At 35.6% G+C, this 25522-nt stretch overlaps 1 protein-coding gene across 1 annotated transcript in view; it reads left to right on the plus strand.

Annotated features, from left to right (window-relative positions):
- SANBR (SANT and BTB domain regulator of CSR) overlaps positions 1-25522 on the plus strand; it is a 39626-nt gene that overhangs the window by 622 nt on the left and 13482 nt on the right. Inside the window, exons 2-15 of the mRNA XM_081940350.1 lie at positions 760-812; positions 3660-3818; positions 7338-7524; positions 9636-9729; positions 12680-12918; positions 15900-15958; positions 18148-18308; positions 18725-18811; positions 18909-19019; positions 20320-20443; positions 20655-20807; positions 21853-21998; positions 22233-22332; positions 23435-23467. Of these exons, the coding sequence (XP_081796476.1) occupies positions 3669-3818; positions 7338-7524; positions 9636-9729; positions 12680-12918; positions 15900-15958; positions 18148-18308; positions 18725-18811; positions 18909-19019; positions 20320-20443; positions 20655-20807; positions 21853-21998; positions 22233-22332; positions 23435-23467 (1644 nt within the window). The 5' untranslated portion in view covers positions 760-812; positions 3660-3668. The remainder of the gene's footprint in view (positions 1-759; positions 813-3659; positions 3819-7337; positions 7525-9635; positions 9730-12679; positions 12919-15899; positions 15959-18147; positions 18309-18724; positions 18812-18908; positions 19020-20319; positions 20444-20654; positions 20808-21852; positions 21999-22232; positions 22333-23434; positions 23468-25522) is intronic.

A 25522-nucleotide genomic window follows, 5' to 3' on the forward strand; every position in this document is an offset into this window, starting at 1 on the left:
TACAGTTGGACACATAGTCACCCAGATATTTAGACAGACTTGGCATTTTTATCCTGGGATAGGTAGATGTTGTTTGATAGTGTTAGAGGTACCGTCACAAGTACAGCTGCCTTTTGCAATTGACTGATGGTAATTTTGACAGTGCTAGTAGTGTTTAAGGCTGCTCAAGATGTTTTGGGATTGAATCCAAAGCTATTACCATGGGTACTTAGCTTTGCTTTCTTATTATTTACAATCCTGAGGGTTGAAAGCTGAACAAATGAAAATGTTTGAGCAATATTTGTATTGCCTCGAATGTTTATATGTACCTTGGAATAAAAAATATAACTTCTTACTGTAACAAAATGGGAGAAGTCTCGGGATTTGAGGAGAGAGGGTTGCATATTTGCACTTGTGTGTTCGATGTCCTGAGAAGTGTATAGATTGAAACATTCTCTCCATTTTGTGTGGATGAAGTGGTAGCTGCTGCTCAGTGGGTTGGAGTGATTCAGGCTTTCTTGGGGGTGGGGAGGATGAAGAGATGAAGGAAGATTCAGAGAACAACAACAACAAATTTCGACTGATAGTAAGGATGGATCAAGTTCAGTTTAGGATGCTCTATTCTCTAAACTTAGAATTGAACAGTGTGAGCTTTCTAAAAATGTGTGATAAAGTTGACGCTGAAGTTCTGCCTCCACTCAAGTTATAATTTGCTTCTCTCTTATGGTACTATTGCTGCTTAGGTTTGTACAGTGCTTTCTCTATATATTCAATTTACAGGAATTTACCTATTGGTTTGCAAGCAACACTGACTCTTTTGAAGCGTACTTCAGGTAATTGATACTATCTGTGTCCTTCCTAATATTTCATTTTTGCATCTGTTTATGCAATTGGGGCTTAGGGCTATCAGGAAATAAATTAAGGATAAGAATTTAAAGAAATACTAGACATTGGAAAGATGCTTCCTACAGCTAAGTAGTTACTGCAAGAACTGCAGGTAAGCCAAGGAAACTAGCTAAATAGTGATATATATTATGAGATGCTTCATTTTTTTTCCAGCTTTTGTACTGAGAAAGACTTTTTGTTTCAAGAATATAGTGCTTTATGTATTTATATTTAACATGACTAACTTATTTTTTTAAATAAACATTTTACAGGATTACAAGGTGTTTTTTATCATTTCCATGTTCAAATAAGTTTTAAATTGTTTGAGAGAATCTATATTTCTTCACAAAAGTACAGGACAAAAATTAGAGAGGAATTCCTGCCCTTAAAATGCACACAGAGAAGAAAACCTGTACTCTAAATAATTATGTGGCAGATAATCTCCAATTGTTTGGTTTTGTTTTTTACTTTTAGTCAAATAATTGGTCTTTGTGGATAGAGATGTTTACAGTTAGTGACAATATTTTGTACTATGGTATTAGCTTTTTATTTTTGGTCCCCCTAATAAGGGTTCTCTGCTCTCCAAGGATATACCATACAATATACAATAGCAGAATTGAAAGGGACCTTGGAGGTCTTCTAGTCCAACCCCCTGCCTAGACAGGAAACCCTATACCATTTCAGACAAATGGCTATCCAACATCTTCTTAAAGACTTCCAGTGTTGGGGCATTCACAACTTCTGGAGGCAAGCTGTTCCACTGATGAATTGTTCTAACTGTCAGGAAATTTCTCCTCAGTTCTAAGTTGCTTCTCTCCTTGATTAGTTTCTACCCATTGCTTCTTGTTCTACCCTCAGGTGCCTTGGAAAATAGTTTAACTCCCTCTTCTTTGTGGCAACCCCTGAGATATTGGAACACTGCTATCATGTCTCCCCTAGTCCTTCTTTCTGTTAAAGTAGACATACCCAGTTCCTGCAACTGTTCTTCATATGTTTTAGTCTCCAGTCCCCTAATCATCTTTGTTGCTTTTCTCTGCACTCTTTCTAGAGTTTCCACATTTTTTCTACATTGTGGTGACCAAAACTGAATGCAGTATTCCAAGTGTGGCCTTACCAAGGCATTATAAAGTGGTATTAACACTTCCCGTGATCTTGATTCTATCCCTCTGTTTATGCAGCCTGGGTTGGTTTTTTTGGCAGCTGCTGCACACCGTTGGCTCATATTTAAATGGTTGTCCACTAGGACTCCAAGATCCCTGTCACAGTTACCACTATTGAGCAAGGTACCACCTATACTGTACCTGTGCATTTCATTTTTCTTGCCTAAATGTAGAATGTTACCCTTTTCACCATTGAATTCCATTTTATTAGATAGTGCCCAGTGTTCAAGTTTGTCAAGATCCTTCTGTATCTTAAGCCTCTCTTCTGGAATGTTGGCTATTCCTGCCAGCTTGGTGTCATATGCAAATTTGATGAGTTCCCCATTTATTCCCTCATCCAAATCATTGATGAAGATGTTGAAGAGTACTGGGCCTAAAACAGAGCCTTGGGGTACTCCACTGCATACTTCCCTCCATGTAGACGCAGTTCCTTTGAGGACTACACGTTGAGTGAGGTTGGTCAACCAGTTACGATTCCATCTGGTGGTGATGCTATCTAGCCCACATTCTTCTACTTTAGTATAGGTTATGGTCTACCTTATCAAATGCCTTACTGAAGTCCAAGTAAACTATATCAACGGCATTCCTCTGGTCCACTAATTTAGTCACTTTGTCAAAGAATGCAATAAGATTAGTCTGGCATGATCTGTTTTTGACAAACCCATGTTGGCTTTTTGCTATTACTTTGTTTACTTCTAGGTGTTCGTTAATTTGTTACACCATGGTGTAGCAAATCTTACTTAATCTTTTCCGAATAACAGGCTATTGTTTTGAGTCAACCCCCCCTTTCTAGAACTTTGCAAGGTGATTTGTCCTTAAAGATGTCTTTAATTCTCAGTCCTTTAATATTTATTCTTATAATGTTCATTTCATAAAAAGTCTCATAGTCTGAAAAGTGACATATAACCTATGCCTTTTCCCAAAAGTCCGTGCACTCATTGGGATGAAGTGTTCAGTATGGTTGGTCATTTTCTAGTTGCTGCCGACCCCAAGGTAGAACTCTTTAGTTCCAGGCAGGACTCCCATCTGAATGTATGATGATTGCTTGTGATCCTAGCAATTGAATGATAGTCCTCTTGTCTGCTTGTAATAGCTGTCTGGATGGGGTTAGGCTGCTTCTGGACTTCTGCACATCCTTGAAAATGCCAAGATGTGGCTCAGTTATCCCATTGCTGGCTTGGATGCCTTTGAGTAAATGTATGAGTGAATGTCTGAATGCATAAAGGAAGTGGGGGAAAGTTTCTCTCTTTGACTGCAGCTAATTATAAAAAGATCAAGTATGAATCCCAACTTCATTCCATCACATTCCTTCTTTAAACAATTTGTTAATTGTTTTGTTCTGCACTGCTCTTTGACCAAAGTAAAGTTTGACTGCCAGTTGCTTAGTTTATTGTATCCCCAGTTGTTTTCAGGTAAATATTTTTTCCAGGTATTTTTTTTTTTTGAGGTAAATATTAATACTAGGACATTTCCTATATGTGGCTAAATTTTCTCCAATGCTGTCAGATGCTGGGTGCATTTTTATCCAAAGAAAGCTGAACTCTCCTTACAGGTTACATAATAGCTACTATATAATTTGGCAAACCAAAATTCTTTAAACATTGTGAGAATTTTAAATTTTCTTGCCTTTTTCAGTGCCAAAAAATGAACCGCGGATATATAGAAAATAATAATGTCCCACATGACAATAATCAAATGGTTTTGGATATGATTCTTTGTTCTTTAATTGGGGTTCCTCAACCTATCAACTGGGAAAATGTGGCAAGATTGGTTCCAGGGTATTCATCCAAAGAGGTAGGCTTCTTTTTCATCTCCCAACTTTTAACAGAAAAGTTGTTTCTAAGCAAGTTCAGATTGGAAATGTTGTTTACTTAATTTACTTAATAACTTTCTTGTAATAGATGGGTTGTATGTTTTGTCTTTTGGGGTTATGTTTTGTTGCTGTTTTTGATATTTTGTGTTTTATCTTATTTGTAAATTGTCAAACATCTGACTAGATTATGATGGGATGGAAATCTTATCTATGTACAAGTAGTTCTTGACTTATGACCAATTGCATAACAATCTTTCGAAGTTATAGCAAATCTTCCCAGAGCTATTTACACCCATTTTTAGAGTTACAACTACCATCATATATTCCGGATCACGTGATCACATTTTGAGCATTTGGAAATTGGTTCACTTTTACAGGTGTTTGCAGCATCCTGTGGTCATGTGATCATGATTTGTGATCCCCCCCTCTAGTTTCCAGCACTTCCAGTTCACTGAAAAAAGCACTCATTGTGGAAAATAGATTTACTTAATGATCATAGCATTCGCCTAATGACCAACACAAAAAAAAAATGTCATAAAATTCACATCAACTGATGCCTTGATTTAAAACTGCAACAGCTTATAACTGTAACTGTAGGCTCAATTACGGTCATATATTGAGGACTATTGTTCAAGCCTTTGGAGAAGTTGTCAGGATGTTATGACATGTTAGCTGTTGTGATACCAAAGGTTGCTTACCCTGAAGGTATTTTCAGAATTTATACTGTGAATTGTTGGCAAAGTGTGATGCTCTAGAACACGGGTATCAAACCCGCCACATCATGTTGCCATCATGTGATGTATTGGACAGTTTTTTCCCTTCGCGGAGCTGGGGTAGGCGTGGCCCACACGTGACACATCTGGCCCACGGGCCGTCAGTTTGACACCTCTGCTCTAGAACAATGTTTCATGTCAGTTTTGCTGTCAGCATATTCTGAATACTAGTTATTATCTTAATCACAGTTTATATATTTTCCTGATTTAACAAATTACTATATCCTAATCATGGTGATTTCAGTCATAATAAACTATAATACAAAAATTGTTTAAATGCAGCTTTTCAAATTTCTGTTATGGCTTATGAATGGGGCCCTATCTGAGAGATTAGTTGTATACTAAGTAGGTCACTCATACAGTTCCTTCTGAAGAATTTCTGTTTGTTGAATTGAACAAAGCCTTTCCTCTGATGGGCAAAACCTCCTGTCCCTCCCCTCATTTCCCACCCACCCCTACTGCAGTTTTTTTTTTTTTACCAAGCTCTTTCCACAGTGTGTGTTTTTCCACCAGCACCTCTGAAAACTTCTTCCCCAACCACCTGATCATTCCCACATTTTGCCTGCCTGTTGTATGGGCAATTTACTCCCTTCACTGAAGCCAGGACATGAAAGCACCAATCCAATCCTACCTCAGGTACCTACTCTCAGGCACTCAGCAGCTCCCTGAAGACAAACTTCTAACTCCATCCAATCCAGCAATCAAGTTCTAGCCACTTTTTGCAGCACCTTTGCAGTCCAGAACCTCACACAGACTAATTTCTGACTACTGTTGGTAGATCACATTTTTGGCTATTGGGGATTTTGGAGAAGGCAAAAAGTCATGTGGAAGGACATGACCCAGTCGGTATTTGATAGCTGATTTTCAAGACGCTTTTTACCAAATTCCATATGAAATACTTTTGAGTAAACTTAGAAGGAATGAAATATCAGATACTATCAGATACAGATACTGTTATGGATTCTAACTTACTAAACAAAACAAAAAGAACCCGTACAAATATTAGTAGAGCAAAGTAAGAAATTAAGACCCTTGAGGATCTTTTTTGTGATGGGAGCTTTTCAACTTATACATAAATGATCTTGATTTAAGGAAAAACAGTGAGCTAGCTAAGTTTGCAGGTGATACAAAACCAATCTATTATAGGTGATTAAAAAGGAATGTGATTGTGAAGAACTCCAGGAGGAAGTCTTTAAAATGGATAAATGGCCAAGCAAATGACAAATTGAATTCAAGTAAATATGAAGAGATTGTTAGGGCAGCCCATCAGCCCAGGTGCATATATACACTGATGGAACCTAAGCTGTCTGCAACCACTCAGGAGAAAGATCTTATGGCCTTAACGGGTAGGGCGGTGAGCTTGATTCGATATGCAGCAGCTATGAAAAATGAAAATTCCTACAAAGGATCCTTATGAAACTAAACTATCCATGTTGTAAACAGGAATAATTTCAGAAGAAGGCAAGTGAAATGATCAAAGGGTTTAAACATCCTTTTTAGGAGACACCCCCCCGCCAAATTATTTGGGCCTTTAGCTTAAAATACAGGCAGCGGAAAAGTACATAATTTATGGGCTTGATGATTAAAAAGGATAGAATATGGAAAGAAGGGAGCCATGGAATAAGTGTAAAACTGGGATCCCCAACTTCTAGTCCATGGAACAGCACTGGACCGCGGCATCCAGCAATGGTTCCACACAAACAAGAAAGGCTCCATCCACAGAATGCAGGCAGCACACGAACCCACACCCTTTCCAGTCCATGGGAAAATCTCTCTCTACGGAATCAGTCCCTAGTGCCCAAAAGTTTGGGGGCCTCTGGTGTAAAGAGAGACTACAGTTCACATGGATTATAACTGCTATAAAGAACATTGGAAGGTACATCTTTTTTCCTTTTTTCTCTTTTTCAAAAAATTTCTATCTGTTTGTCACTTTTCTTTTACTTTCTTTTCATTTTTCCTTTAAATTTATATTGTTTTACTTTGCCAAAAGCTTATTATATAAAAATTAATTTTAACAAAGAATGATAATTGAGTATATAAAATCATAAAATGCATAAAATGCACATATAGAGAGTAAATTTTCTCCCTCAGAAAATTAAGATCAGGAATTATCTAATAAAAGTGTATTGAAAGGAAAATTGGAGCAGGAAAAAATAGGTCACTAACCCCTAACCCTAACCCTGGCCTATAAAATTCTTTGGCACAAGATGAATCACACTAATTTACATATATTTAAGAGGGGATTGAATAAATTCATAGAAATTTTTTTTATGAACTTGCGGTTTTCCCCTTGAAAACTTTGTTATATCTAGGTTGAGTCTCTAAATCAGGCGTGTCCAATCTGTAGTCCATGGGCCGCATCCAACCCTGGACAGCAGATTGTAAAAATATTTTTAAAGAAGTTTGTTATTTATAGACATTAACTATATTATATATATTTTATGCAGTCCAAGACAATTCCTCTTGATTCATTGTGGCCCAGGCAAATCAAAAGGTTGAACAACCATGTTCTAAATATTACTTAGAACAAAACAATAACAGGAGAAGGATTTGTCTCCATTTCTTGTTTGAGATTATCTCAGAAGCATCTGGTTGTGAGAAACCAAACAGGATGGATCTTGGCCTGGTTCAGAGGGATTTCTAATATGTTATTAATTATTGGTCAGCTCTCAGCATCCTAGGCAAGGTAAGATGTCTAACTAAATATACTTTACTATATTTTGACAGTGTGCAAAAAGATTTGATGAGCTGAAAAGCAATGGAAGTTCTCCAGTGGATAACCAGTTCAATCCACTAATGGCCAGTGGTGCGAAACCTGTGGAAACACTAGCTGGTTATATTAAATCATCACTTCTTAATACTCAGGATGAGTTACAAGAACCCTCTAGTGAAAATGATGCAATTTCTTTAAATGGTAGGCTTTAATCACTTCTGCTGCTGTGTTTATAGAATTATGCATGTTATTTTTCTCCTCTTGATATATCAATTGCTTTTGCTCTATATATCAATTATATATCACTTTTCAGATTAAACCAGAATGGATTTTTTAAATTAATCTTGGATTTCTTTAAATGTATATCCATTTTCTACCAAACATTTTGTGGCTTTAAAACAAAAAAAGAAAACTTGACGACTTGGGACTTCTTGGATCTAAACTACCCTTAAAAGTAGTTAAACAATTAGGCCTCAAAAGTATATCATACTTCTATTATGAATTGGACAGCACCATACTAATTATTTATTATAGACAGAAGTTATTTTGCTTTATGAAACTTGTATGAACCAAGCTGTAATTAACCCTTTATCAGCATTTTAAAAAAATGATGCTTTCCAAGAATGTTGCCAACCAATTTATAGTCTATAAACCAAGGAAGCTGTATTAACCATACAATGTACCTACCAAGAATTTAAGGCATATACAGTAGGTATGTAATATACAGGTAAGCCTCGATTTAGGATTGCAGTAGGGACTGGAAAATTTATCATTAAGCAATGCAGTTGTTAAGTAAGGCCACAAACAATTTTATTGTTTGATCAGAAATCATATGAGACTGACTGGTGACATCCTGCTGGATTCCCCATTGACTCTGCTTGTCAGAAGCTGTCTGGGAATGTTGCAAATGGCAATCACCTTACTACAGGGTGCTGCAACTGTTGTACATGTGAACTAGTTTTCAAGTGTCCATATCATGAATATGTGACCACAGGGATGCTGCAATAGTTTTAAGTGCAAAGAGCAGTCCTAAGTCACTTGTTCAACTCCATTGCAACTTCAAACAGTCACTAAACAAATGGTAATTAAATGACTACTACCTGTAGTACAATGTTTAGAGTTTGAAGACAAGCTTTCAGGTGTTCTCAGGGATGGCTGAGAAAAGGCAACTGAGAATGATACCATTGCTACTCAAGATAATGCTAGGTGCTAAGTACTATACAAGCTGCTCAGAGACCATGTCAAAAATACTATCATATAGTATATATCTCATGATGCTTACACAAACAGCGTATGCATAGGTCGATAAAAATAAGGCACAATAAGAGAGCAGAATGAGAGAGAGAAAGAGTGTGCAAGTGAAAACAATATATAGTATGACGGTGGCAAACTCAAGCATGTTCTATAAACAACTGTGTGTGATGAGACTGTGAAAACAGAGGAAAAGAAAGATTCTACATAAGAATTATGTGGCAAAATCACTTATCTCCTCCTGAAATCTCCTGATTTATGTAAGTGAGAAGGAACGAGTCTGGAAATTAGAATTTACCAGCCAAAACCTGATTACATATCTATTTAGGATATTAGCATCTAGACCAGCGTTTCTCACCCTTGGCCACTTAAAGATGTGCGGACTTCAATTCAAATCTATCATATAAATAACATAGATGAAGAGTTATCTCTCTTGGTTTTGGGTGCTGTTCTTTTCAGGGATTTGTTTTATACATAATTTACCGGGAATCTACAGCAATCCTGTTTTACCTGTCCCATTGATAATCAGAGATTTAGTATTATCATTTTTTAAAATTAAAAGCACTATGTTAAATAAGAAAAACGCAGACACACTCCAGTGGATTTTTTTTTAAATGTTCATTTGTATTTTAGCAAGGAGTTGGCAAAGAAGGAAGTATTTGACAAGGGCAGAGATAACTGCTACATTACATTGACTATTATTACGTTATGCATAATTCAGAAGTGGTATGTTTGTTTAAGCACATTTGCATTTATTCTCCCATAAAGCATATTAGACAACATGTACTATATAATAGTACATAGAGTTATGCTGGTTTTCCTTGTCTCTTGCGAGTGGAGATAAACTCAGAGATTAAAAAGATTTGCTCATTTACTTTTCTTATACTTGGGTTGTGTTAATTTTGTAAAAAAAGCCTCCCCCCCCTGACAATGCATTAAAAGTATTCATTTAAAATTTAAATAACTATCACACCATTCCTTTGGGACACTGCTTACCACACATGAGAAGTACACATCTCAACATTATGACCTAATGCTTTTTCTCCCCACTTGTGTTTAAGGAAAGTCAAGTATAGCTTCCTCAAGGAATTGCTCTTCAGAAAGTGAAAAATGTCCTGCACTTAAAGGTGGAGAAAATGCTGATGAAACTGAAGGGTAGGAAGATGGCTGTTTCATTTTAAACAGCTAGATTAACCTTAGCCTTTTTGATGGGTACTTATATACGTCTCTGTATTTTGTGGAATTTCAGAGGGAGGGATTGGTGTTTCCGTGGGGAGCATTGGCTTGCTAAAGGAAAAAAAAGAAACATTCAAAATGTGTTCCTTATGAAAAATAAATTTGCTCAGGTCTAAAAATATTACAAATGACCATATCGTAGCCTATCCAATTAATTTCAGTTTTGAAAACATTCCAATTCTGGATCCCTTAACATTCACATAATTATAATGTGTTTTATGGTTTAGTAAAACAGTATTAGATTATAGCCGGGGAATAGAATTGCAGAAGTAAATCTTTAGCTCAGGGTGACAAGAGTACTGTTTCTCTGAATTATCTTGGCAAATGGAATTATGGGATTCCAATGTGTCATTTTTTCAAAAAGGGATGTTTCAGTTGTGAAGATACTCTGATTCCACAGTGAACTTGAAAAGTATCAGTACCAACTTTCTCTTTCATCTTTATTCAGTGAGTCTTTGAAAGTTTGCACACTAAGCTTTCTCTTCAAAACTCAGTTTTTTCAAGGAGTCAATGTACTGTAAACACCAACAGATTAATAGTGAGCCTCCCTTTGCTTGGGTACAGATTTTATCTAAGAGGAAATGTCCAGAAATGGTCTGCAGTATTCAGGAGTTCTGTGACCAATTATCTAGGAGCGGGGGTGGAGGGATGGGTGGGATTTACCATTGTGTTTGTAAAAAGCAAACAGCTCTTCTAAGCCTTGAAACCTTTCCTTCTAATCAAATGAGTTTTGCTAAGAGTGAAGGCTTCAGTGTGTGACAAGCATTCACTGTCTGCCAGGTCTTCTTCATTCATTTGTACAGAGGATGAGACTTTAAGTATCTTTTTTCCTACCTTTCTTTTCTTCTTTCTCTTCTGCTTTTCACACCTCAGTATAAATTTTTAAAAAACTGTATATAATACAATACAATACAATAGCAGAGTTGGAAGGGGCCTTGGAGGTCTTCTAGTCCAACCCCCTGCCTAGGCAGGAAACCCTATACCGTTTCAGACAAATGGCTATCCAACATCTTCTTAAAGACTTCCAGTGTTGGGGCATTCACAACTTCTGGAGGCAAGCTGTTCCACTGATTAATTGTTAGGAATTTCTTTAAAAATCATATTGTAATTAGAAAAGATAAGCGAGATAACTTTACCTAGATGTAATTTTATTTATTTTTTTAACATGTTTGTAATTAATTATGGACTAAAAGTAACAATTTCTTGTGCTTTTTGTCTTCAGAAGACAGTTTTCAAGGGAATCTAATAGAGATTGAGCTAGTTGTTAACCGTATTGGATTAGAATTGTGTGAACGTAGATTCAAATTCCCACTCAGCGATAAAGCATCTTGGATGGGTTTGAGACCAACAACATTTTTGGCATAATTAATATTACTGGACTGTAATAAGAATAAGATTGTAACGAAGAACTATATATGTAGTCTTGAATTTTTGAAGGGAATGAATAGATAACAAAAAATACTGTATGTCCAGTTGTAGAGAAAATGAAAATTCAGACTACACACCTGGTTCTTTTCTTTTCTTTCTTTCTTTCTTTCTTTCTTTCTTTCTTTCTTTCTTTCTTTCTTTCTTTCTTTCTTTCTTTCACTTATTTACTTATTTATTTGGCTAGTTAGTTAGTTAGTGTGGCTACCCATTTCAACAAGTAATTGTGGACGATAAAATTTTAAAAAAATAAAAACAATTACAACAATATAAGAATTAAAATACATAGCAGCCAAGAATAAATCAAACATAATTATTAAAATAACCAAAAATCACGTCCCTGCATACACTTGGGGTCCTGGCTTGGACACAATTTTAAGGTCCTTTAAGGAAAAGCCAGCAGGGTTGGGGCCATCCTGATCTTTGGAGGGAAAATGTAACAAAAAGCAGGGGTTATGACAGAAATAAAATCACCTTCTTGGTCTCGCCAACTGGCATTTTTTGAATCCTAGCCAATAGGACCCAAGCATGGCCATCCTGTCTGATTTTTCCAAATGCTGCTTAAGTTTTGTTTGGAGCAGATCCTTGATGCAGTTCAGTGAACTACTAGTAATGAATGCAACTGGGTTTAGATATTTCTGTTTGGGCAAAAGATTTGTATGCGAATAACAGGTCTGCATGCTGCTATTGTGTCTTGAGGAACACAGAACATAAGCAAATTTAGAAAATTTATATCATAAAAACAAAAGTTAGAAATATGGGGATATAAAAAGGACTAATGTTATAAAGGAGATTTGTTTAAGTAGGCAAGTAAATTATTATCATTATTATAGAATTAATATTATTGAGCTGAATATTATTGTAAACATTTTGATTATGATTTCCTAAAAATAATTGTACCCAGACAACACACTGTTTGATTGAAATTGAATTTTTATATTATATAAATAAAACAAATAAAAAAGAACATAAGCAAATTAAGCATGTTCATAAGTGTTTCACTTTACTTCATTTTACTCTGGAGAAATAGAAAGAAACTATATTGGTCTGTTTCCCAATAAAGATGTATTTTACCCATCTCCATAATTATGGGGGATTCTTTTATTGCTTCCTATCAAACATAGCTACAGTGTGCTTTAAATGCATGTTTACCCAGCTCATGGTCCACTAAGACAATTATATTTTAGTATTCAATTATCCTTTTCCTACTTTAGGGTTCCTTAACTTTCATACATTAAAACATCATTATAACTTGAAAATCCATGTTGTTTGTCTCATGAAAGTATTATACAAACAATTAATGTGTAGATCTAAGAAACTTCATTTCCATAACAATAAAATTGTACCTAAATTTAAAATTGAACAATAATTTTCACAAATTATTCTAATATTCTAGATAATGAAAATAATATTCCTCCCTATGATTTTTCCCTTTTAAATAAAGGCCAAATATGGTGATCCATGTGTGTGATGAAGCAAAAAATCTGAAGGAAGATTTTGTTTGTCCACGAGATCTATTGATTTCTGAAATGAAGTACTTTGCCGAATATCTATCAATGGATGCCCAACGCTGGGAAGAAGTGGACATTTCAGTTCACTGTGACGTTCACATCTTTAACTGGTTGATAAGATATGTTAAAAGGAACACTAAGGAATATGAGGTTGATGAAATACCCACCTTAGGTAAAAGAAAATATATTCATTTTTGCCACATATTTTTTGAAAACCTGACTCCTACATCAGTCCAAAAGTCTGATTGCAAAAATGGTTTTGAAAGGTGATTTTCCTTTCCCGTTCTGCTTTTGATGATGAAAGCCTAATCTCTACTAACAGGAAAAGCTGAAATAAGATATAAAGTTTAATGGGATTTATGTCTTACAAAATGAGTGTAGAACAAGTGCTACACAACTTAATTTGTTAACAGTAGTTAAGAAGTCGGGGATTCCCATTTAACCTCCTTCATTTTCATGCATAGATTCACAGTTTCCTTTGACGAAATAATTATGGCTCTGTTCTTTTGCACTCTGTATACAGAAACCACCCAATCAAATTTGGGATTTGATCCAGAAATGTGGTAATGACTTGATGTGTTCTGGTTTACTCCGTAGCTAATCTAATCTAAATTAGTGCATGGATTTGATGCAAATGTTTAGGATGAAGGATATCAAAGTTACTAAGAATTGATGCAGAGCTTTCTAAGTACCCTAGTTTAAAGTGTGGCTTCTAAAGATTACTACTTACAACCTTTTTAAAGACAGAATGTGAAAAATTGATAATGGTAGCCTCAATGGTGAAAAATATCTGCCCCTATTTAGGAGGAGAGACGAAGTTTGTGTGTGTGTGTGTGTGTGTGTGTGTGTGTGTGTATTTGTGTTGTATTTGTACTGATAAATAAATAATCAGTACAAATACAACACAAATATAAAAATAAATAAAAAGGCAACATTAAAAATAAAAATATGGTTTTCTGCCTGCATGGTCTTCTGTGATGAGCCAAAGGACAGAAAGAGGGAGTAGTGACCATCCTCCCATATTTAGGCATACCAGGGGTTGTAACACAAATACATATATATATATTAGCTCGAAATAGATCTATACTAGTCTCCCTTTATTTATTTATCAGTACAAATACAACACACATACACACACACACACACACACATCTCTGTATGTCTGTGTTTGTGTATGTCTTGTGTGTTTATGAATATAAAAAAATAAATAGTGCTAGGGATGGGTAACAAGGGGTCCTTGCTGCTCTCTGAGCTTGATTGTTTCCTTGCAGACATTTCATTATCAAACTAGGTAACATCATCAGTGCTAGTTAGAGAGTGAGGTTTGCTCTCTTTTTATACACCAGTGGTTTGCCCTGTCAGTGTTGGTAGGAATAGTTTTGGTGGTTCCTTGATTGGGTAGAACACTCTGGATACCATCAATCAAGATTAATTCCAGGAGAAATCAGTAGAAGATTAAAGTATACACTCAGCTTTCCCTTCACTGAAATTCATGCTATTAATACATTTATGTGATTCTGACTTAATCAAACAATTTTTAGCATTTTAGCATTTTTTCTTTTAAAAAAAATATTGTTCATGTAGTTGTTAGTTCTCACTTATGTTCTGTATAGCATATGTTAAAGTTTGCATAATAGAGTAAATGCAGCATATTTATTTAATTGAAACTAGGGGTAGGCAATAGAAGGGAGCATGCTATCCACAGGCCCCATTTTTCCTTGGTTTCTCACGTCTTGTAACATTGCACTATAAATCTTTGGGAGCAGAATTCTAACCTTAAAAAAAGGTTAAAATACATGTGTTATATTTCTTCTAAGCTTAACAACCATTTTGTCAAAAAGGACCAAACAGCATTTCCCACCTCCATTCCTTAAACATAACAAACAAACAAACAAACAAACAAACAATTGTAGTTCTGCTCCTTTAGATGATCTCACCAAATCATTCTCATGACTCTCAGTGGCTTTGTCATCAACATAATCATCTGTAAGAGTTCTGGCTATATAAAGATTGCCCATACCCAGTTTAAAACCAGGTCTTTCCTTTCCTTACTGTATATAAAGGAGGAAACACAACTATTTTTAGATCATGAAAGGTTTATTTCCGGGGTGGAAAATAATAGGCTAGGTTAGCAATGCTAGTATGAAAATTACAGGTATTTGTGAGGATATTGGGCTTTCCAATATTGCTTTGTTTTCAAATGTGATTTTGATCTAGCTTTATGCCTGATCTAAAGTACAAATATTTTTTAAAACTAAGTGCGCTCTCATACTGTCTAATTTATAAGGGACTGAAGTTAGATATATCGAAACTTGAAACTGGTCTTCTGTTCAACTCAGCTTTCAATATTGAGAGCCCATTCCTCTCTGAAAACAGGCAATGTTGTCTTCAAAAAAAGAAAGATCAATAGCTTGAAACACAAAATTCTACACTATGAATACATTTTATAACACATTTAAAATGTCAGGTTTTAAATTCTGAATATTGGCTTGAGATAGTCATTTTCTTTCTTTAGTTTCTTTGTGTTGTGGGGCTTGCTTTGTCATAATGATGTGAACTGTAAAACCCTACACTATTATTTCTGATTGCATACCATGCTTGCACAAAAATAAAACAGGGTCTTATTTTCTTTTGACCCCGAAATAAGCACTTGGCATTATTTTCAGGGAGGTCTTATTATTTTTAAGGTGCAGCAGGCAGCAAGCGTGGTCACCTCATGGCTGCTGCTGTGTTGCAATATTTTGGGGGAGGGCTTATTTTTGGGGTAGGGCTTATTTTAGCACATGCGCTCAAAAGCCTGATTAGGGCTTAATATCCTGGGAGGACTTATTTTTGGGGGGAAAGGGTATTAGGATAAAAAATAGTAAGAAGCAAATAATTATTTAGCATTAAATTATTAAGCAGTTTAATTATTTAGATATAGATGTAAATAGAATGGAAAAATCTAAATTATACAAGCATAATACAAGATCAAGGTAGCTAATAAAAGGGCCCAAAACAAATCTCCAAACTTTCTCTTATTACATTTTTATGGAACATGGATTTTCTGAAGCAAGACATCTTTTATAATGGTTCCTTTGATTTTGTTTGTTAATCTCTGGCAATATTTGTAAATCTGATAACTTTTCAATTTGTTATCTTGGTCTTTTTTAGAACCAAGCAATGTCATTTCAATACTTATTTCCTCTGAATTCCTGAAGATGGATTCTTTGGTGAGTATACTATAGCAATAAGCATTCTGTATCTTTGGTGTTCTAAAGTCATCTAGAATGAAAACATACAGAGCTGATCTGTGTGGTCTGAAATCCATTGTAAGTATTATTCCATTACAGTTCTGGAAGCTGCTTGGTATTATGACACCCTCTCTTTCTGTGAGCTATCCAGGAATATGATCATCTTTATAAATCTAATAAATAAATAAGTAATGCAGTGGGTTTGCAAATATTTTATCTCTGTGGTATTTGGATGCTATATTCATTTCAGAGATTATGGTCATATACAGTAGATCTTTGCTAATGGCTACAAATTGCTTGTAGTTATCTTCTTTTTTCTCCATATCTTTTTTTAAAAAAACAAATCCTTTTATTCCAAATCAAATAATATTTGGTATTAGAAATGCCTCATGTTGGCTTTTATGGGGAAAATCAATGTGATTGCTAAGAACCAACACCAGCTTAATGGTACACAACTAATCCAGCTGGTTTAAGCAAGAAGCTTAATTTAACATTAAATCTTTCTTGATGAGTCTCTCTGATATTTCCTAAAGCAGGAACTGCAGAAGTTTATAGAACCTTTAAAAAGATCGTGACCTGCCTTAATTTCTAAGTTCTTAAAAATGTAGACTGTATTTTCCAAATATTTGCTAAGCAAAGATGACAGTTCATTAATTGTTTATATGCATGTCCCTGTCTTGCAATATTGTTATACTTTTATTTACAAATGTATAATTAGAGTTACTTGAATAAAGTGCTTAAAAACTAGTTTAGATTTGGAGATGGGACATGTATCATCCAAAACAATTAGCTTCATGCCTGTTGAAATGCTGTAAAAAATAAGGCTATATGATGTCCAATTGTATGCAAGTTATGTTCAAAGATTAATTCGTGTAGTACAAAATCTTTACCATTGTTAAGAATCACCAAACCTACTGGGATTGCTGGGCCGGGGGCAATACCAGTTTTGGGAGAAGTGTCTCAGACACCAAGAAAAAAAAACCCAGTTTGTAGGATTGCATCCCATCCAGCAACAACCCAAGCAACAATAGATTTTGTCTTCTGCTAGTAATAAAGCAGAAAACAATTTCTGTGTTCATTGCTCATTGCACATACATAAAACTTGAGAAGGTTTTCGTGCTTGAACTGCAAAAAATAACCAGTGATGTAGGGATACAGAAAACTCTTAGTACCCTGCTAATTATTGCCTGGATTTTTGCAGTCCCAAACCAGAGGTGGGTTCCTACCAGTTCGGACTGGTTCGGCTGAATAGGTAGTAACCCGGCTGGCCACACCCCCGAACCAGTTCTGTTGGCGGCATCTACTTCGCATAGGCAGAAGCATTTTTTTACCTACTGTGCATGCGCACGTAACTTGTATCAAGCACATCTCTGAGCGGATTGGCATTAGAAGAAGCCAGAACCCACCCCTGCCCAAAACTAATGCTCAAGTTGGAGGGAAACAGTAATACAAGGTAGCAATATTCAAAGAAATGGCATCAAATAATCAGGCTCTCTTGGTAGAGCTTGAGTTTTCTTTCATTCAAGTTGGATGTACCTCATAGAGGATGGAAAATGGAGATGGAAAAAGAGAAGTAATCCATTCTATTTCCTGATTGATAGACGGGTGGGTCTATTGCTTGTTAAGCATTCGTGAACTTGATTTGACCTGGAAATCATACAAACGCAATAGAGAACAGGAGATGGAACTGTATGGAATATTTAAAGCCGCTTTCTTACAGAAGTCCCTCCAAACTTTAACTGCCATCTTTTTTTAAAAAAAAAGAAAAGAATGTGTAGTATTCCTGTTTTTAGAGATCTGGTCATCTTGCTAATTACATATTTCATAGATAATTAAATTCTTTGACTGCTAGTTCCCACCAAACCCAAATTTTGTGTAAACTACGAAACACGTTTCTTGTCTGCATGTGCATACACATCAGAAAAAGATAGGAATCGCTCTACCCACTTCTAGCCTTACCCTGATCAGTCCAGCAGGTTCCTCCCCAACTCTATTCCAACCTTAATAGGTAACAGTAAGTATTTGAATTTCTGTATGTAAAAGTGTCTGAGTGATTCATTTCTCCTGGCCATTGGATCCCCCTAATGCTTTTCTTGGAATATGAAATGCTGTGAGAAATATTTGTATGACTATTTAGTAGTAAGTGAGTTATGTTTATGTTTTTTTAGGTAGAAAAATGTATTAATTATTGCCACAAGAATATGAGTACAATTGTAGCCACGCCATGCAATATGAACTGCATTAATGCTAACCTACTAACCCGCATAACTGATCTTTTCACACATAATGAAGTAGAAGAGGTGAAGGACAAGAGAGATAAATTTAAGAGGTACTTTCTTAGCAAAACAAAACCTTACCATTGTCTCCTTTCCCTTTTGTATTTATATTATCATTAGTTTGAAAGAAATATTACTAACTGCACAATTGAGACCAGTATTTAGTTAATTATGATTAAGCTCCCAGAACAAAGTTTGAGCTTCAACAAAATCATAGAAATTAGATCGATTAATAAATAAAAATTTCCTGTCCTTGGATATAGCACAATCACCAAATGTACCAAATCTAAGGAACTATTAATGTAATATTACTCTATTCTTCTTTGGTGAGATTTTATCCCTAGCCCTAAATTTTAAAATTGCTGCAATATTATAGGCACATTTCTTTTGTTTGTAATGTAACATTTAGAATATGAATGAAATACTTGGTAACTCATTTTTATGAGTCCTTTTCTTTTGTAACTAATAGCAAACTTTTCTGTAAGAAGATAGAAAGACTGTTTGATCCAGAGCATCAGAATGCAGATTCTAAGGGAAATGCTGCAACCCTGTACAGGTATACAGCTTTCCATTGCTTTGCACTACTTTGGCATATGTTCCATACCTCATTGCAGTTTTGTAATATCATTCTCGTATTTTGGTTTTTTGTGCAGGTGTTACTTATGTAAGAAACTGCTTATTAAGGATACTGAAAGAAAAATCCCATGTATTCCTGGAAAGATTAATGTGGATCAATATGGAAATATTCTCTATATTCACATAAGGTGCTTCACACATCATTTTGCATTTTTTGTGTTTTTATCTTGACTTCTTTTAACATATGCTATAGAAAAGTTTTAGTTTATAAACTACACTCCATCTATTATAATGCCTCCACTTTATAATGCCTTTGTAAGGCCACACTTGGAATACTGCATTCAGTTTTGGTCACCATGATGTAAAAAAGATGTTGAGACTCTAGAAAGAGTGCAGAGAAAAGCAACAAAGATGATTAGGGGACTAGAGGCTAAAACATATGAAGAATGGTTGCAGGAACTGGGTATGTCTAGTTTAATGAAAAGAAGGACTAGGGGAGACATGATAGCAGTGTTCTAATATCTCAGGGGCTGCCACAAAGAAGAGGGAGTCAAACTATTCTCCAAAGCACCTGAGGGTAGGACAAGAAACTAATGAAGGAGAGAAGCAATTTAGAACTAAGGAGAAATTTCCTGATAGTTAAAACAACTTGTCTCCAAAAGTTGTGAAGGCTCCAGCACTGGAAGTTTTTAAGAAGATTTTGGATAACCATTTGTCTGAAGTGGTATAGGGTATCCTGCCTAGGCAGGGGGTTGGACTAGAAGACCTCCAAGGTCCCTTCCAACTCTGCTATTGTATTGTATTGTATAGTTAGATGTTTTGTCAAAAAGTATTAAATCCAAATTAGTATATTATATGCAGATCAGACTACTTAGGTGTGTTTAGCAGTGTTTCTCTAAGATCTGAAATAGAGGGGAATTTTAACATTACCTAACTCTTTATATCAGAAGTGCCAAGAATTAAACATGGGGCCATTTATATGTAAATCATGTATTTCTGGACTATCTATGAACTGGAAGACTTCCAAGGCCCCTTCCAATTCTCTTATTCTGTTATTCTAATGTGATAACATGATATTCTTCAAACAAACAAGGCTTTTGGTCTTTAAGGAATTATTCTATTCTATTCTATTATTCCAGCTGACAGCTTTAATCAAATGTTCTAGGGAACAATGGCTAGGAAACAATGACTTTTGAAATATAGATTTATTAACAAAATAATGTAGCAAATCAATGCAATCCCGGTTACTGTCTCAAATATATAATTTACTTTGAAAACAAAAGGTAAGCAGGATCACACTTGGGTTACTATTTGAATGGGAGACAATGAAGAAATGCCAAGGCTTTATTCAAAATAATTCCTTGGAAGGAAGCAGTGGTAAACCGCTTCCATGCTGTTGTCAAAGAAATATGGATATGCCAATGAGGTTATTAGAACTTAAACTCTATTCAGGGTTTCTTTAAAACAGCTGCTCGTTTTTCTCTATAGAGATAAATCTTGGGATATCCATGAGTATCTCCTGAGTCTTTTTGAAGAATTAAAATCATGGCGAGATGTATACTGGCGTCTTTGGGGAACTATTAATTGGTTGACCTGTTCGCGGTGTAATCAAGTGAGTATTTTTTTTTAGCCCCATGAGGATATTTTTAGTTGTCTTAACATTTATAGAGCAGCATTTTTGAAGAAATATACATTTTTAAGAACAATGTATCATAGAGTCCAGTCTGATTTGCAGCTTTTTCTTCTTTTTTAAGTAAAAAAAGATTTCAAGAATGGTAATGGTGATAATATATATGTTTGTTGCTATTGGGTGTCTCTTGCAGACTTTCTTGTGCACTGAGTTTTCACACTGCCAATATCATCCTCAACCAGTCCTCTATCCTGGTGTAGCAAGTTCTCTTGGTTCCACTGGTACCGGAATATATCCCTGCTGTAACCAAAAAGTTCTTAGATTTGATCCTGCTCCTATTCCAAAAGTATGTATTTGGAAGAAATCTTTTGAAATCATCCTGCCACATAACGTTTAACCAATTTACACCCTCAATCTCCATTCCAGACCAAAGCTTTATTGCCCTTTTAATGAGCTACTGCAGATTTATTTATGTGAATGCCATCCAGCCGGTATGCAAATTTACTTTACTTTTTTGTGTTTGACTTGTAACGAGGCATGATTCACTGAATGATTTTTAATATTTACTTTTATTTAATATGCCCAGACCATTGGCCCCACAACAGGGGAGTATTTCAATGTAGGTGGTTAATTAAGAGCCAATCCCACCTCCTCCACCTCCCCAGAATTCTGGCTTCCTCCTTCCCCATCTTATAACTATGATTTTACTTTGATGGTACTTTCTTTTTTACTGGATTAGGAGTGTTTGTCTCTGATGATTTTAAAGTTTTTGTGCTGTAAACCACCCAGAGTTCAAAAAAGAGATGGGTGGTTAGGTAGGTAGGTAGGTAAGTAGGTAGGTAGATAGATAAGCACAGAGACCTAAATACAGTACAAGGCCTACTTTTCCACAACAACAAACCTTTGAGGGGAGCTGAGAGGCACACACTATTCTTCTGTGGCAGAGGAGGGGCTAGAACTTGAAATATGGATCTCTACAGAATCTTTCTGCTTTTGTTAAAACAGGTGATATTATGTCATCAGTTCTATATCAGTTGATAGATAAGTGCAATGTAAGAGCACATATATAAAAAGGGGGCAAGATTGTGTTATGATGTTGTACTGCTATTTTCTGCATTCTGCCCCTTTTGATTCCATCCCCCCTGCATGCGCACATGCGCGCGCACACGCACACACACACACGAGCCTGAGTTCATTTTCTTCATTCATAGTCCATCCCATTAACCATACATTATACTGGCTGTCCAAAATCACACATGTTATAACAAGTGTTATAATCATTGGGCCAAAATCACTTTTGTTTGTAAAGATTATGTCATTATATACATTATAATTATGTATTATTTAATTTGTCTCATTGACTTTCTCTCCGGGTTCTTTTTTAATAAAAGGGATGTAAAGTAAGAGATCATGTGATTGGCTTGCCTCCTGGAGGTGAAGGTGGGGATAATGTGCCCTATCAGACAGCTAAAACACTGAATGATCTGATTCAGCACCGAAATATTATTGTTCTTCCCTTTTCAAAAGACCAGAACAGGTAGGAAAATAGGTATATGTTACTATTTATCTATGTAAAATAATTTCTAGATGTATGCCATCAGTTAAATAACCTCCTATAGAATCAACAACATTATTGTGCATAATAAAGTATTGTGTTTGTCTGCTGATTTAATATTTTGCCATTTTTAAAAAATATGTTCTGTTTTGGACAGTCATCTGCCTGCAGAATTCTGACTAGAATATCATCGCTGTTTCTTTTTGTTTTTTGAAGCAATTCTGGAATAGGACTGAATGATGAGAAGGGTTTTGAATGTAATATTTTATTGGAGCCAAATTCATCATGGGGGCCCAAAGCAGGAGAAATTAATGCTGTGAGTAATTCCCTTCCCCCACCCCCATATTTAATTTTCCATTAAGTTGTATCACTCTGCTTATTCCAATTGAGTAAAATAAGTTCAGGGAGGCACTTTCTTTAAGACAGGTGTATGGAAATTGTGGCTTTCCAAATGTTGTTGGATGGATCTCCCATCAAGCTTGAGCAATAATAAAAAATGTGGCACTATTTGGACAATTGCAGATATCCTCACTTGTCCTTCAAAAGAAGCACATTAACCTTGGTGTCTTTAAGGAGAATGTGTAAGTACAACATGTATGGGAAATTCTTTCTGCCAGACCAGTAAATTGGATGCAACTTGATGCATAGATGCCTATCGACATCTGCTTTTTTTATCATGTTAGCCAAGTTCTTTCCAAAGAGGTAAAGCTGCTGAGACCCAGATGTTTGGGCTAAAGAAATTGGTTATTGTTCAATACCAAACTGGTTACCTATGAATGAGCGCCCTCTATTACCTTCCCACACTCTGTCTTCTGCCTTCATTAGCTGCCTTCACAGAAGCTTTACTATGTTAGATGTAACAAAGGCTTGCTTGAAAAGGAGAGCAATTCATTAAAGTAGACACTGAAAAGATGAGTGAAGCACAAGAGCACTAAGTACATTCATGAAACATCAAATTGCCAGAGGCAGAAAAATAATTTGATCATTGTATGCATGGTGACTCTCTATTATCACCGGTGCAGATAGGATTGTGATATTATTTAGTTGATAAAGTAAGAAAAAAAATGTTTGTTTGAATTTTGAAAAATATTGCTTCCTTGGGTACTTTACATCTTGAGATGATTTTGTACCAAAGAACAAAATCCTGCTCAAGAGGAACTTTCAAATAATCATTTAATGCAGCATATTATGATTTTGAATTTTTTTGAGTTGCTTTTATAGCCTAGCATTTTCCTATGATGTAAACCACTCCTTTTGGGTGGCATGGGATGCCTGTATCATTACTGTTCTTTTGCATTGTAAGTGGAGAATTGTCCTTTGTGTATGCATTAGATCCCTTTAAAAATGCTCACAGTAGACTTGCCACATTCTCCAACTCTCACTTCTGTCCTGGTTTTTTTTCCCTTTCCTTTCTTTAGTTCCTTTCTCTGAAAAACTGGACTCTTCAGCTGGTATGTTTATCTTAATTTACATTCCATTATATAAAATTCCTTCATTCTCAAAATTCTGCATGTTTAGTTGCTTTGTTATACTAGGGTCCTGCTTTCAAGGAAACCCCGTTTGAAATTTAACTTAAACCACTGTCCTCAGCAAATATTAGGGTAGAAATATGGTAGATAATTTGTGAAAAACTGCAAGTTTCTGGCTGGAAAGGTTAGAGTCAGAACATTATTTGGAAAGTTGCTAGTTCAGCTTTAAAGCATCTCCTTCACACCATTGAGTCGAAGTGGCACAATAGTTAGAGTGCAGACTGCAGGCTATTTCAGCTGACTGCTAGTTGCAGTTCAGCAGTTCAAAATCTCACCACCTTAAGATTGACTCAGCCTTCCATCCTTCTGAGGTAGGTAAAATGAGGACCCAGATTGTTGGGGGCAATATGCTGACTCTGTAAACTGCTTAGAGAGGGCTGTAAAAGCAATGTGAAGTGGTTTATAAGTCTAAGTGCTATTGCTTTCCCAAGTGCTATAGTCTAGAAGGTAGTTTCTGCAATTTTAATTGCTACAGTGGCTTACACTTGAATGTTTATTGGTCTTGCTCTTCTTTTTCTCTTTCTTTGTTTTTTTCCCTTTTCCTTTTGTATTTGTATTCATTTATTAATTAAGTTTATATCCTGCTTTTCGTTTAAGAGCTCAAGGTGGCAGTTTTTACATTTTACCGTTATACTTTCATTGAATATTAGTAGGTTATGGTTCTCAACCATGACCTGAGCATTTTGTGGTGCAAATTATGATTTTGCAGCTCAATCGTAGCTCCTACTGGGAAAGAAAATGGTGCCGAACTTAATCCATTATATTTGGGCTGTTTTGAAACATAATAGAATTTCTAAACATGTTGATGATTGCTATAACTCTGAGTCACTACACTTGGTTGAGATTTGTAGTGGAAGAAGAGCCTTTTTTTCTTTTGATATGAGAGCTGTTCTAAAATAAGTGAATGCATAGATAAATAAATGTTTTGCTAGGCAGAATCTAAAAGAATAAGAAACACAAGTCATATGAGAATGAATCATCAGCCGTTTATAGTGCTACCAGTCTTGGATTCCCAGGCAAGAGAGGGTTGCCTTCTCTGTTTCATCTAAATCAGTGGTTCCCAATGTGGGGCGCAATTTGATTTTTAATGGGGGCAATTTGAACCTTGTTTAAACCAAGTTAATGGCCTTTTAGGCTTCATCCGCGTGAGTAGAGTTCGCTTTTTAAGTAAAGTAAGAATTATATATCACAGGGGAGGCACCAGGATTTTAGAGATGCTTAGGTGGATCATGGCCAAAAAAAGGTTGGGAACCACTGATCTAAATTGAAAAACTGCAACCTATAGTGCAACAGATAATCCTCACAACAGTTTCCTGCAATTATGTGACATGTATAGAATAAACAGGAAGTGTTTTTTTGTCTGAATGTCTGATTATTCTTACCCCAGATTCCAGTGCCATGCAGATCCCTGAGAGCAGTAAACTCAAATTATTAGATGCTAACCATCATTTTGACTGGCTACTCCTTGGAGTTTCTGCAGTGTTTCCATTTGAGTTTTTTTAAGAACATCCCAACTGTTCCTTGCTTTAGAAATGGTGATGATCTAAGGTTCTTCGTTGCCTCCCCTGTTTTTCAACATATATATGTTTTAGTCCAAAGTATCAATATAAGAATGTCAAGAAGCTCTTTCATTTGACCTATTAAACCTAAAAGTTATATAAGTTGAAGATGTGTCTGGGATTGGTGATAGGAAAAGAAATTGATTTTTAATTCAAATGAACAAGAAAATCTGCCATTCCTGCCCTATTTAATGACTATTTAATGCTCTGCAAACAACCATTTTTTAAATGCTAGTTTGAGAACCTGGATTGTTTATGGGAGCTAGGGGAATAGATAATATAGAATACCTTCTCCATATTACTTCCATTCCACCATAATCAAGATGGGAAAATTAGAATTTTTAAAATTTAGATGTGGTAGAAAGTGAAACCTAGATCTCTTAGGTAATGCACAACTCCAAGATTCCTTAAGGCTCAT

This window comes from Natrix helvetica (genome assembly GCF_964273705.1).
Source record: "Natrix helvetica genome assembly, chromosome: 2".
Lineage (NCBI taxonomy): Eukaryota > Metazoa > Chordata > Lepidosauria > Squamata > Natricidae > Natrix > Natrix helvetica.